The sequence below is a fragment of the Erpetoichthys calabaricus genome, chromosome 1 (genome assembly GCF_900747795.2).
Source record: "Erpetoichthys calabaricus chromosome 1, fErpCal1.3, whole genome shotgun sequence".
Classification (NCBI taxonomy): domain Eukaryota; kingdom Metazoa; phylum Chordata; class Cladistia; order Polypteriformes; family Polypteridae; genus Erpetoichthys; species Erpetoichthys calabaricus.
The window spans coordinates 39,079,467-39,092,186 of NC_041394.2; the positions used below are offsets into that span (position 1 = coordinate 39,079,467).

The window sequence follows — 12,720 nt, forward strand, 5'->3', positions numbered from 1 at the left end:
TTTATAGGGCACCAAGAAGTTGTCCAGGTGCCAAACGAGCTTGTTCCGGCAGCACTTCCTGGTGGGGTGATATTGCTGCCAAATAGTGCCCTGCAAATGTCAATGCGCCCCCTGGCGGTGGCCACAGGCCCCAGCAGGGTTGAGCTTCTATGCTCATAACCCATGGCCCTGCTGGAAGCCAAAGAGGTCCGCCCTCTCCCCCGGTCCTTCCATGGTCAGGCCGTCCCAGCCGGGTAAGGACCCCGGTCATTCGTCACACAGGTTACCTCAATTCATTGCGACTGTGCTGAACCTTTACTGCCAGCATTGGGAGGAAGACAAGAACACACCAGTTCATTTGCAGGGCACAAGCATACATAAATCCATACTTGCTCACTTAGGGGCCTATTTGTTTTTAGAGTTGCCAGTTAAACAAATTTGCATGCTTTTTTGGTTTGGAATAAAAACTGAATCATACCAGAAGGAAACCCCATGCCAACATGGACAGAATTTACCACTTTCAGGAAGATATTAAACACATGTGGAATTTGAACTCGGCAAACAGGATCTATGAGGTAACATCACAGATCACTGCATCGCCATGATCAAAATTCAGCAGTTAAGAATGCAACAAAAAACAGCTATATTTAAGTAATTTATTAATTTTAATAAGAACATTAAAATACAACTCTTTTTCATCTGTAATTTCAAATATGAGCAAAAGAGTGAAGTGCTCAAGTCAGACAAACCACCTGAAAGAGTGGAAAAAGTCAGAATTCAAAAGACCAAGATTAGCATCAGAAGTAATGGGAAATTGTGTTCAACATGAGGAGTTTTAGACGACACAAACATTTCCACAGAAAGGTGGAATGTGGTCAGAAAATTAAAAAAAAAAAAAAAACAGTAATGTCAAAATGGCAGGAAAAATGTTAATGCTAAACATGTTATTTGGTCACCTAACTACAGACAGAGGCTGCGAAGGTTAGCTTAGGAAAATGAAGAAAATGGATTTGCACCAACGGAATGCATGATAAGCACAAAGAGATATTCTAGCATACCCCTTATTGAAAACAAATCAATAAGATAAGCACTCTCCCTCTGGCATCAGAAGAGGGATTTCTATTGCTTTTAACACACGATCCAATCCCAATCCTAGTTGGAAAAAGAACAACTTTATTTTTTCTCAGAGACGATGCAAGACAAATTTGGCAGTCATGGAAAGGACTGGTGCTCCAGTGGGAATGCCAGGGAAAGGTCCTGATGATCCAGCAATGTCCACATGTGAATATGGGAGTGGCTTGTCAGAGTTGATGCCATTCTGTAAAGAGATTATAAATACTGTACTTAATACAAATATACAATTTTAAATAAAGAAATGGCTGGCAGTATAACATTTTCTGAGCAAAGAATTAGTGGCCAGAGTGTAGTGCTCAGTCCATTTATTGCCATTATTACACACAATTTATAAATTTTAGCCAAACTGATTTATCACATCTGAACACATTATGAGATACAATATTTTTTCCACCGTTCTATTTACTAAGAGATTCTGAGCAAATCACTTAACCGGTCTCTGCCTCTTTTTCTCATTCTATTTACGGACAGGTTAAGTGATTTGCTCACAGTCTCAAAGTGAATTGAAGGCAATGTTTAAAGTCCAGCACCTTAACAGCAACACATTATATCGTTCAAGTCTTGGCCTATAATATACTTTTCACAGATGCTCCCATTAAAAATTCTTACAACGATGAGATCATTTTTCAACTGTTAGCACAAAAACATTTTTTCTACAGCTCTGCACAGGGCTGCTCGAGTTTCTGCAGTCACAAAAGCAAATTAAAAAAATGCTACAAATTCAGACTTGTAATGTGTGTAACAGGAAATCCTGATCTTTATACATATTTGTAAGCCCTGGACAGCAAGTGTAACTCACATGTCAAATTTCAAATAAAATCAAATATCATACTAATAATGATTTTGATACCAGCTTTTAGACCACAGTATCAAAATGGTTCCAAAGCAAGTAACGGATAACTCTCCAAAATTAATGCCACATCCAGGTCTCACAGCTGTTTTTTTCCTCCAGCCTTCAAGCATCTGGCCTCCCTGATCCACTGTATAATAGTGATTGCATGGCAAGGAGACACACGAACAGAAGCTTTTTGTTAACCAGTTCTTTGGGTATCCAACGTGTTTATTTAAAAATACATATTTGTAGTTCCCCTTGGTGATTAGGACTAGATGCAATTTGCATAATTAGTGTAACAACCAGCAAGGAGGAGAAGGGGCGTTCCAACTATGCTAATAAATGACTGATTGTGAGGTGTTTGAAAACTGCAGTTTAGGTCAAGTACCAAAATTAAAGAAATGCTGTTACTATACAATTTTGAAAATGGGGGATTTTAGTACAAGTATACCATGCAGCCCTAATGCCTAGTCTTTCATACGGAACCTTATAAAAAGCCTTCTACAAAGTCAAGGTAAGTTCTATTATAAGTACCTCATTGATCATATCCCTTTATTTCTTCTACACAGAATTCCACCAGATCAGTGAAACGCAATTTCCCATAACCCGTGTTCAATGATACACCTGTTCCTACAGATTTTTATTGACAACATTGCTCATTTTAAGTATGATTAACTAGCCTCACAGTTTATCTCAGATTGTTTCGATACACACTTCTAAAATACAAGAGAATAGCTTTCTAGACTACAAGTATTGCATACAGCATTTACCATTTGAAGATTCAAGTTGACATGGTACTGTGCTGCAAGCTGACAAGATTCCTGGGTACATATATCTTATAATATGTGTTATCAGTATATACTATGCATGTTCTCCAAGAATATGAGTGGAATTTCTTCTTCCACATCCCACGGATATTGTAGGGTAGGTCTGGTATCTTTAAATAGGCCTGTTCTGTGCAAGTGTGCCCAGTGATAAAATGTTGCCCTGTCCCACTTTGGTTCCTGCCTTGCACCTCACCATCCCAGGACAGTCTTTTGCTCCCCTGAAGCAAAAAAAAAAAAAAAAAAGTACAATCGCTGGGATGATTCAGATGCCACTGTCAATGATTCTGAGAGCGTGACCATAATGAACTTCTTAAACATTAGGGCACCAGTACATTAGCACCACTACAGGTATTACTGGCAATACTGCTGGGTTTCTGCTTTATCAGTGTAGTGTTTATGAGACAGACTCTTCCCATTACAGTAATCAGTTAACCTCCCAATTTATTGATGGATAATGCTTGAAATAAATTTGAGCACTTCTCAGCCATCATGCATTATAGACAATGAATTATTCAAGTGAATATGCATCTGCTATTAAGAACCAAAGGTGAATGACAATATATTGCCTTCATTTCAAGATGTTTCTCAGACAGATGTAGACTAGTTGTCTCATCAGTTTCTATAATTTTAGTATAGCGAGTAAAATATGATCCCATTCTAGAAGCTGGTTTGGTCCAAAAGTAGACTTTTGCTGTGACTATTTTCTTGTTGGCTGCAAAAACAAGGTGAAATAGTCTCTCTTGTGTTCATCACATTTTATTTACAGGAATAAAACCACAAAACTTTAATTAGAAGAAACACCCTGTCATATTGCATAATGCTATAAAGCAATTACAGTTATATTCCATGTAAAGTGCAATTCAAAACCACTCCTCTCCTAATGCATCAAAGTGTTATGGTGCTAGCTTATAGAGTCCATCACCAACTAGCAGAGAACAGAACACAAACACACAACAAACCAAATACTCTCTTCACCCAACCTTACCTCATCCAATCCAGACGCCATGATGAGAAAGGCTGCAGGTGTCTGGTGTCCCCTTGGGGTGGCACTAGAGGGAAGGTTATTACATTGGAGTATATCTTCATACTCAGACTTGCCCTTATGAAAGTCAAAGTCTTCACGACGAATAGTTGAAATCTCAAAAGGGTCACCAAGAGCATCACCCACTATAAGGGCAAAAAGCAGTGAAATGTTATAGATTGAAATAGACATTTAACTGTACACATTTATAGCAGTACTGCATTCTTTAGAAGACTGTACTGTCAAAATATGCAGACAGCTTTGGTAAAGTATGCCTTATCCTCACCCTCCTGCCACTGTTGTGCATTCCGAGATTTCCTGGCTGGCCCATTATCCATGATGATCTATTAGTATAATGCAAAACAGCAGCATTAGTGTTCCGTCAAGTCTATTTATAAGAAGGCTTCAATATATTTGCCATTTCTATCAACTCAAATTATTTTATAAATTAAAGCAGTTATTTGTTGACTAAAGGAGATTTTTTTTATTTTACTCTAAGGTAAACTGTAGAAGCTTCAGCACAAAGGTCATAGATTGAAATTCCACAGAATTATAATAAGTATTTTCATAGGACAGACTGATATAACAAAATAAGAGTTCTTAACACTAGAATTACCAGAGCCAACGAAATAACTCGTAGCTCCATCCCACCTTAAATCGCTTCGCACCTCTCCATCAGCGTCTTTTATCCTGTAAATGTGTCGATGAGCAGCAAGCAGCCTGCTATCACATCCCCCCATCGTCTACAGTTTTCTCTGCTCAAGTCTGTTTACCTGCGTGTCAGTTGCTTAGAGTTGTATAGAGCGAGAAGTCAAGCAAAATGACACCTTTTATAAATACTATATGGTTATTTGGAACACATGCATTTCATGTGTGTTCCGTGTCTACGACAATCTATATAAACATCGTTAAAACAGAAACGTTTTTCATGTTTTAGTAATAATTGACAAAATGTAGACATGACATGTTTATTGTGTGAAGCCTGAAGTCCAAATATCAAATAAACACTTTTCACAAAAGTTACAAATATAACAGAACAAGTGCGCTTCTATTCAAGAATATAACTGCAGAAAAGGAACCAGAGTTAGGGTGCAACATTCACACCCCTTTGATACGATCGCTTCGGTGGCGCAACGGTAACAACTGTTGATTGGTAATCCAAACTTCACGGGCTCGACCCTGGATGACTTCGTTTTGAGAAGTGAGCTGCTCTTATTCTTACTATCTTAGAATAAAAACATACATTTGATTTGAGTCTGTAACAGCCTGTGTAAATTTATGATACTTATAAAGGTTAGGTTTAGTTTTCTTTTTATTCAGTTTTATTCTCTGTCGCGTTCACGATCCCACCCCCCACCTGACACTGCTGTTTTCACATAAAGACGCGCTATAATAGAGGTGAACTCAGATGATGACGATGGTTCTACATCGGAGAAAGAATGCACGTTGCACTTTTGCCGTCACTGTACTTTGTGTATATATACACGGGAAGCTCTGCAGTCTACTTGTGACTTTACGCTGTAGGAAAATAAGTAAATAAATCAGGATAAATAGGTAAATAACATTCGATCTGGCTCTTATATACAAAGTACAGCGACGGCAGCTTCCACCTTCAGCTATAGACTCTTCAGTGCGCAAGCAACTCTCCATGCTAGCGTTTAGATCTCGCTATACACAACTCTAAGTAACTGACATGCAGGTAAACAGACTTGAGCTGAGAAAACTGTGCGGCGGTGGGGTGGGATGTGATAGTAGGCTGCTTGCTGCTTATCGACACGTTTACAGGACAAAAGACGCTGATGGAGAGGTGCGAAGCGATTTAAGGTGGGACGAATCTACGAGTTTTTTCATAGGCTTTGGTAATTCTAGTGTTAATCACTATATGCTGACTAGTCCAAATGCCATGGCATGTCCAAGAATTATAAATTCTCATACAATTTCAATACTGTCTCAATTCAAGCTGACACCTGCTTAAGGTAGCTATGCTAGGCAACCTTTGCGTATTGATATAAATAAAGTAACCTTCAAATCATCCTGAGATTTAACCAGTTATTTAATAAAGAGAAAATCCCTGACATGACTTGGTATAAGCCAACTTCAAAGAAAATCTTTGATATGACATGCCAGGAGTATTGATTACTGTGCTTTGCTCCTGAACTTGAGGAATGCTCTCAAACACACAGGGATGAAGTTTTTTTAATGATTTAAAAAGACGATGTTATACACAAATATAGAAAGAACATATACTTTAATTTAATTTGATCAGTGTAGATCTAGATACAATACTATAACATCTACATGAAAATTAACACTTTTGTTGGAATATTTATACATATTCAGTGTTTAACTCAACACTTGACAGCAAAAGTGGGACTCTAAAAGGTAAAAAGCTGTTAGTACTTGAAAAAGGCAGTGCAATAAGATGCTTTAACCATGTTTTATCCTTACAAAAAGGCAGTAACGGCATTATTCATTTTCATGAAGGGGTGCCTAGCTAAGCCCTACGGTAATATTCAGAACTCCTGCATACAAATTCCTAATTGGAGAGAGAGAGAGAGAGAGAGAGAGATACAGAGGCCCTTGCAAGCAAGAAGGCAATTTGGGGCTATAGAAGGGGACACATTCAGTGACGTGAAGATCAAAATGTGGGCTTGTCTTTATTTTCCTATATATTTTATACTGTCCAATTATTTCTATCCATGTTTTATAATAGATACAATGTTGGTGGTATGACCATATTAACCAATTTTCATTTTGAATTTCCGAAAAAAGATTTAGGGGGTTCAAATAACAGTAAGGTTACACTTTACAATACTCTAAAATTATCATTGGACATAGATGGTATGTGAAAGAGTTAATGCTGCTAGACTTTCTAGGCATGAAAAACTCACTGAGTAATGGGGCCCCATGGCTCGAATAGCATGTCCTGTCAGGGTGGCAATCGTATACAACTCTGGAGCTACCTCAGTGAGGGCCTGGAAAAACAATAAGAAAGTTATCAATCTTGTAGGTTGCTGGGACTTTGAATGAGAAGGCATCAGAAAGCCCTCAAGCACCTTACAGAGTAAAGCAGCAAGACTTTTCTCAAACAAGAAGAAAAAGAACAGGCCAAGAGACTCATCCTAGTGCAAATAAGAACTATCACTCAGCAGCAATGAACAGAAAGCCAATGCGTGGCACACTCCACTCCTTCAGTCACACATGACAACATAAAAACAATAGTGAAACATTCTAACTTCACATTATTGCCATCTCACTCAGGAATCAAACCAGGGAACAAGCTTAGTAGGGTCATTGATGTTTCCAGGAGTATCAAAATTCCCACCAATAGAAACTAGTCAATACAGAAAACACAAAAAATAAAATTTAAAAAGAACCTTTTCTTTCATTTCGCAGAGCAGGTCAGCCATCACCATTCGGCCCTCTGCATCGGTGTTTCCTACTCGAATCCTTTTCTGTGCTCGAGATATGATCAGTTCATCAGAGACATAGCAGTCTATGACACAAAATACAAATTATGAACCCAAACACAATAGCTAACTCTGGATATGTCCAGGACCTTTTTCCCATTACCAGAAGATCCCAAACTTACCAGCACCCACACTGTTTCGCACCATTGTCATTGCTCCCAGAACACGTAACTTTTTGGGTTTCAGTTCAGCCAGGACCTAGGATAGAGAGAGCAAGAGAGAAAAGAAAGAAAGCTGGAGTTTACAAACAGTAAAAAGAAGTTAATTCTAGTGATGAAATGTAAAAATGAAAAGGTGGTGTGCATCATCAGGAATTTTAATAGTCCAAAGGAACATTGCCATTGCACTCTAATCAGTATAAGAATGTTAGATATTGAGAAGCATTCTAATGTGACTACGGGTCCACTAGGGGCAATACTATAACTCTTATGTATCTTTGGTAATAAATTAAAAAAAAATTAGGCAACCGGGGATATGGATTGGATAAAAATGTTTCTGTCTTGTTATTGGTTACTTCAATAGATCAAGCTCGAGTTATAAATGGGTTTAATTAGAGCAGTAATTTTAGGGGTAGGGTCCTTTTTTAACAATTGTTTTACATAGCTCCAATTTAACACTTTTGGCTTGCTTGACTCTGATCTGGTTTACCAAAGTGGACATCAAATAAGCAGGTGTTTGCAGTCAAAATAAAAAAAAATCTCTTAAGATTACCTAGCAGAGTTAAGGTGTACTTTTTTTTTTTTTTTTTTTTTAAACTAAATGCTAATAACTGGTTATTTTACTGTACAAACACTCTGTACAATTGTTTTTCGTTACTCCTCCCTTCTAGCAAATGACAGGACCATCCAGGTTCACAACAGGAGATTCAAGGACAGCTTCTTACTACAGGCTGTAAGGCTACTAAACAGCTAGTCATAACATTAGATACGTTATGGAATTCTGAATGTAGAATATGTAATTGCATACATATGTTGTATTCTATGTATACTTTTGTTGGTATTGCATATCTCCTCAGAATAGTGACAGTAATACAAATTAGGATGCAATTGTACCATAAACACATGACAATAACCTTGAGCTGGAAAACTTTACCTCTATAAGGGCATAAACCATGTATAGTGCTAATTAATAAATAGCTACAAACTGCACAATTCAAGCATAAAAGCTAAATTTAATTAGTTTATCCTTGGTTTATGAGGAGTACAAAAAACAAACACCAAGTCCTCGGTTTGAGACAGCACAGTTGTGCAGCAGTACTACGTATGGAGTTTGCACATTCTGCCTGGGTATGTTTGGACTTTTCTTCTGGTAGACCACTTTTCCTACTACATGTAGGTTTTATTAATTGACAACTGTAAATTGGCCTCATATGAGGGAGTATGGGTTTGTCTATGTAAATCAATGGTTATGAATGATCTAGATTAAAAAAAATGCTTAATAAATTTTTTGTGACTTGCTTAAGTTTACTTTTCAGACTTGTTTGAATCTAAACATATTGGGTTCCATTAATATTATGCTTGAACAGCAATATACATTTCTGGGTTTTATTCAGTGCCACTACTAGTAAATTAGTAATTAAATGTGGTTTTCATTCTTTTGTAATGGCACTACTTGATCTGTATTTTTGTTCTTTTTATAACTCTAAGTTACTATGCAATACACTGTGATTTTATTGGATACTCACTAAATTAGAATGCAACCTCACTGCAGCCATGTGTTGATACAATTATATCAAGAGCCACGAATTCTGCTGCAGTTTTAGGATTTTAAGGGAGTTGCCAGGACATCATAATTTAACATCATAATTAAAATTTACAGTGCAATGATATAAATTACCAACACATGAAAGAAGGTAAAAAATGTATTCTCTCATGTGCAGAGTACAATGAAATCCTTAGTTGAATGCCCAATCAACATACAACACCTAATGATGAACACAATAGATTTAGCCAGTTGAGCATTGCCAATCCACCTAACTTACATGTCTTTGAGTATGGGAGGAAACCTTTGGAGACACAGGGAGAACATGCATGCTCCAAGCAGGCAGGACCCAGGACATGAATCCTGGCCTCCTCATTGCACGGCAGCAGTGCTATCACTGTGCCACCCACTTCGGAGTATAGTTACATAATCAAATCTCATTTTAAAATTTCTTTAAATAATTTTGCATATGTTTAAATTAACTAAATATTTCAACAGCCCTCACTTGTTTAGAATGCATTGCATTGTCAGTAAGCTAAGTTTTATCACTTATTTGTGAACTATGTGGCTGCATCACCCTTCCATGACATAACACATAGCTCATCAAGGTAGCTGGATGAAGGCACTGCCAGTATTCTCACTGGAACTTTGAAGAATGAGTGAGAGTCAGTTAGACTGTACTGACCATCAGAGATACCCAAGTAGTGGTTCAGCTAAAATAAAGCACTGAAACTTTTTTTTTTTTTTTTTTGCTTTTTAATGGTACAATACTTTGCTTGTTATTTCTAGTAAACAAAAGTAAATAAAAATATAGAAGATAGTTATAAAATATGTAAGAATTACGTATTCATGCATTTTCTATCCATTGCTTACAGCTACACACAGAGGGATAAAGTAGTAGACAGTTCATTGTAAAAGAGGCATTGCCTTGGCATAATTGTTTAATATTGTGAAATAATGTGCTTCTGACATTCAGTAAAGTGCAAGGCAAGCGGGTGCAATAGAAAATGGTGTTCATTCTGTAGAATTGTATATTGATGGTGTTCCCTAACGTCACACTCATTCTGCATTTTGGTTAAAAGTCAGGCAGTAAAAAATGAAAGATAGCCTTTAAATATGCACTATTATTTGAACTCTTGCTGCTATGTTTGGTATTTCATGTAACTAAACAGGAATTGCTTTACTTTCTCTGTCTTGCTATGGTGCGTTATAATAGGAAAGTAAAGAATACGTGCAGTAGAGGGGTGTAGTGTCTTTTTTTATAAGCAAACACAATCTGCAATCATAGAGAAATAATTTTGTCAAGGTTCTGAATATTCTAATGCTTCTGACGCTGCATACAAAATTTCTAGTGAAGTAAAAAAAAAAAAAAAAAAAAAACAGAGGTGAAGCAGGCACTAATTTATATGTAGGATTAAAATGTAACAAATCCAGTTTCCTAAAGTGCCCCTTATTCCTTTTAGAGCCACTGCCCACCACACAGTGCAATGCACCTAACACTGCAAACTGTAATGACATGCCAACCGTAAATTTTACTGTAGTTTTTATCTTGTATAATGTTTCTTAGTAGGCAATATTTTCTCATCTTCTGTGTTGCCATGTCACAAGGAAACAGTACATGGGTTGTATATCCATGATGGCACACAGCCAAAGAGTTAAAAAATTAAAGCAATCTTAGCTATCACATAGTTTATGTTAAGCCTCCTGTCTTAGCCATCGAAGCTTTATCTAATTCATGCATCTCATGTAGCACACTGTAACATCTCTGACCTTCTAAAATAAAAAAAATCTAACAGCTATGATCAACCGAAGATGGCTTTATCATTGGCCATAACATCAGTAGACTTACTATATATTTACTGTATACCATATGATAAAGCACTTAATGATAGATCATCACTTGGATGGATAGTCACAGAGATGCGAAAACAAATAGTGTATGGCACACTCAAAAACCAATGAAAGGAATGGGTGACTCTGATCAGTCTAGGAGAGCAGATGCACCTGTTTCTTTCCATAACTTGCCTTATAGATGTGGAAGAATAACAGGACAGAGGTTTTGGAGCACAGTAGAAATGGGAAAGCTGGCATCAGATTCAATGGCATGGTAGAAAGAACATAATGCATTTCAGCCTGGATTTGTCCTATGGGTCTGGTATTGGACAAGCCAAAATGTGCATTGACACTAGGATGAGGACCACAACAGCATGGAAAGACTGGATAGATAGATATGAAAGGCACTATGAGATAGACAGAGATATGGAAGGCAGTATATAATAACTGCTGCTTCAATTTGTTCCCCCCTAAAAACTGCGCCCCCCACCCAAATTGTTTTTGCCAGCTACCACTGTATACAACTATATACCCATTCAAAATGCAATGAGAAGTGAAGCAAAATGACACCTTTTATTGGTTAACTGAACAGATTACAATATGGAAGCTTTCGAGGCAGCCGCATGTTGAATGGCTAACGTGGTACATCATCCTACTACTATAACCATTCAACATGATAAGACTAAGAAAGTAGATGAATAAAATCCATAATTTGGTCAAGGAAAAAATGTTCACTTTTGAATGACAAAATCAAGACAAAAATACTGCCTTGACCTAGTAATTAAATAGATGCTACTACATTGAGACAAATTAGCCATTCTAGTTACCTAATATTATAAGTTATAAAATAAGGTCATTTTTTCACACACATTTACATAAAAACTGTACTTTAATTTATCCAGTTATAAGATTTTAAAATATGATTCCATTTATTTTCACTGTATTGTTGGGTACAAATGGTATTTGTTGCTTGTCCCATTAGTACAAAAAGAGCAACAATACAATACAGCATAGTATGACACAGCTAATACAACCCATTAAAACTGAGCAACTATAAGTATCGGAATGTAACATGCCCAAATGCATTTTGTTCAGTCAAGAGTCACAGGGAGCATGACAAGTTAAAAATGAACTTTACTATAGGAGGAGTTTCAGGTGAAATTTTTTTTAAACATCTACAAATCCATAGTCCTGATCCACCACACATACGTTTTTCAGTTTCAACATAATTGTAGTCTCTGAGTCCCAAGGAGTTTCAAAATGTTATGAATTTCATAACTACTCAAGGACAAAATTGATATGTCGTTTGAAAATATGCTAATGTATTTTGTGGCCCTCTAATAATAACTTTATTAACACTCTATACATAAAAATTGTGCATGCCTTTCCTTTTCTATTTTCAGTTACCTGAAAAAATCCTGCAACTGCAGCAGCACCACACTTGTCACGATGCATCCCTGCCATGATTCCTCCAGCCTTGATATCTGCTCCACCAGTGTCATAGGTTATTCCCTATGGATTTAAAAAAAGAGAGTGTATATCATACAAATACACACACAGTTACATATAAAAAATCATTTATTTATACTCTGTACACAAAATCATTTTTTTCCAAGTCTACGGATCTAAATAACCCCTCTGCAGGTAACAGAAATTCATAAAAATCCCATCACACATACCTTTCCAACCAGCAGCACAGTTTTGTCAATAGGACCCTCTCCTGTGTACTCCAGCTTGATCACACGAGCGCGGTGACGGGGCACAGCTGAAACAAAAACACACAATTCTGTTCACAGGTCTCAAAAATGCAATGGCCCAAGCTGCAACCCACTGTAAATATTTCAAGGGCGGGAACTAAAATACGGTTTTCTGTAAAACCCGGGGGCAGCCATTTAAACATACGTACATACATTTGTACAGAAA

At 37.1% G+C, this 12,720-nt stretch overlaps 1 protein-coding gene across 1 annotated transcript in view; it reads right to left on the reverse strand.

Moving 5' to 3' along the window:
* Positions 1-621: 621 nt before the first annotated feature.
* The window catches only part of zgc:152830 (uncharacterized protein LOC767682 homolog), a 46,816-nt gene continuing 34,717 nt past the window's right edge, over positions 622-12,720 (reverse strand). The window contains exons 10-17 of the mRNA XM_028798200.2: positions 12,477-12,562; positions 12,205-12,309; positions 7,386-7,461; positions 7,171-7,289; positions 6,685-6,768; positions 4,080-4,137; positions 3,758-3,939; positions 622-1,297 (exon numbers count right to left, since the gene is read on the reverse strand). Coding sequence (XP_028654033.1) covers positions 1,163-1,297; positions 3,758-3,939; positions 4,080-4,137; positions 6,685-6,768; positions 7,171-7,289; positions 7,386-7,461; positions 12,205-12,309; positions 12,477-12,562 — 845 coding nt within the window. The 3' untranslated portion in view covers positions 622-1,162. The remainder of the gene's footprint in view (positions 1,298-3,757; positions 3,940-4,079; positions 4,138-6,684; positions 6,769-7,170; positions 7,290-7,385; positions 7,462-12,204; positions 12,310-12,476; positions 12,563-12,720) is intronic.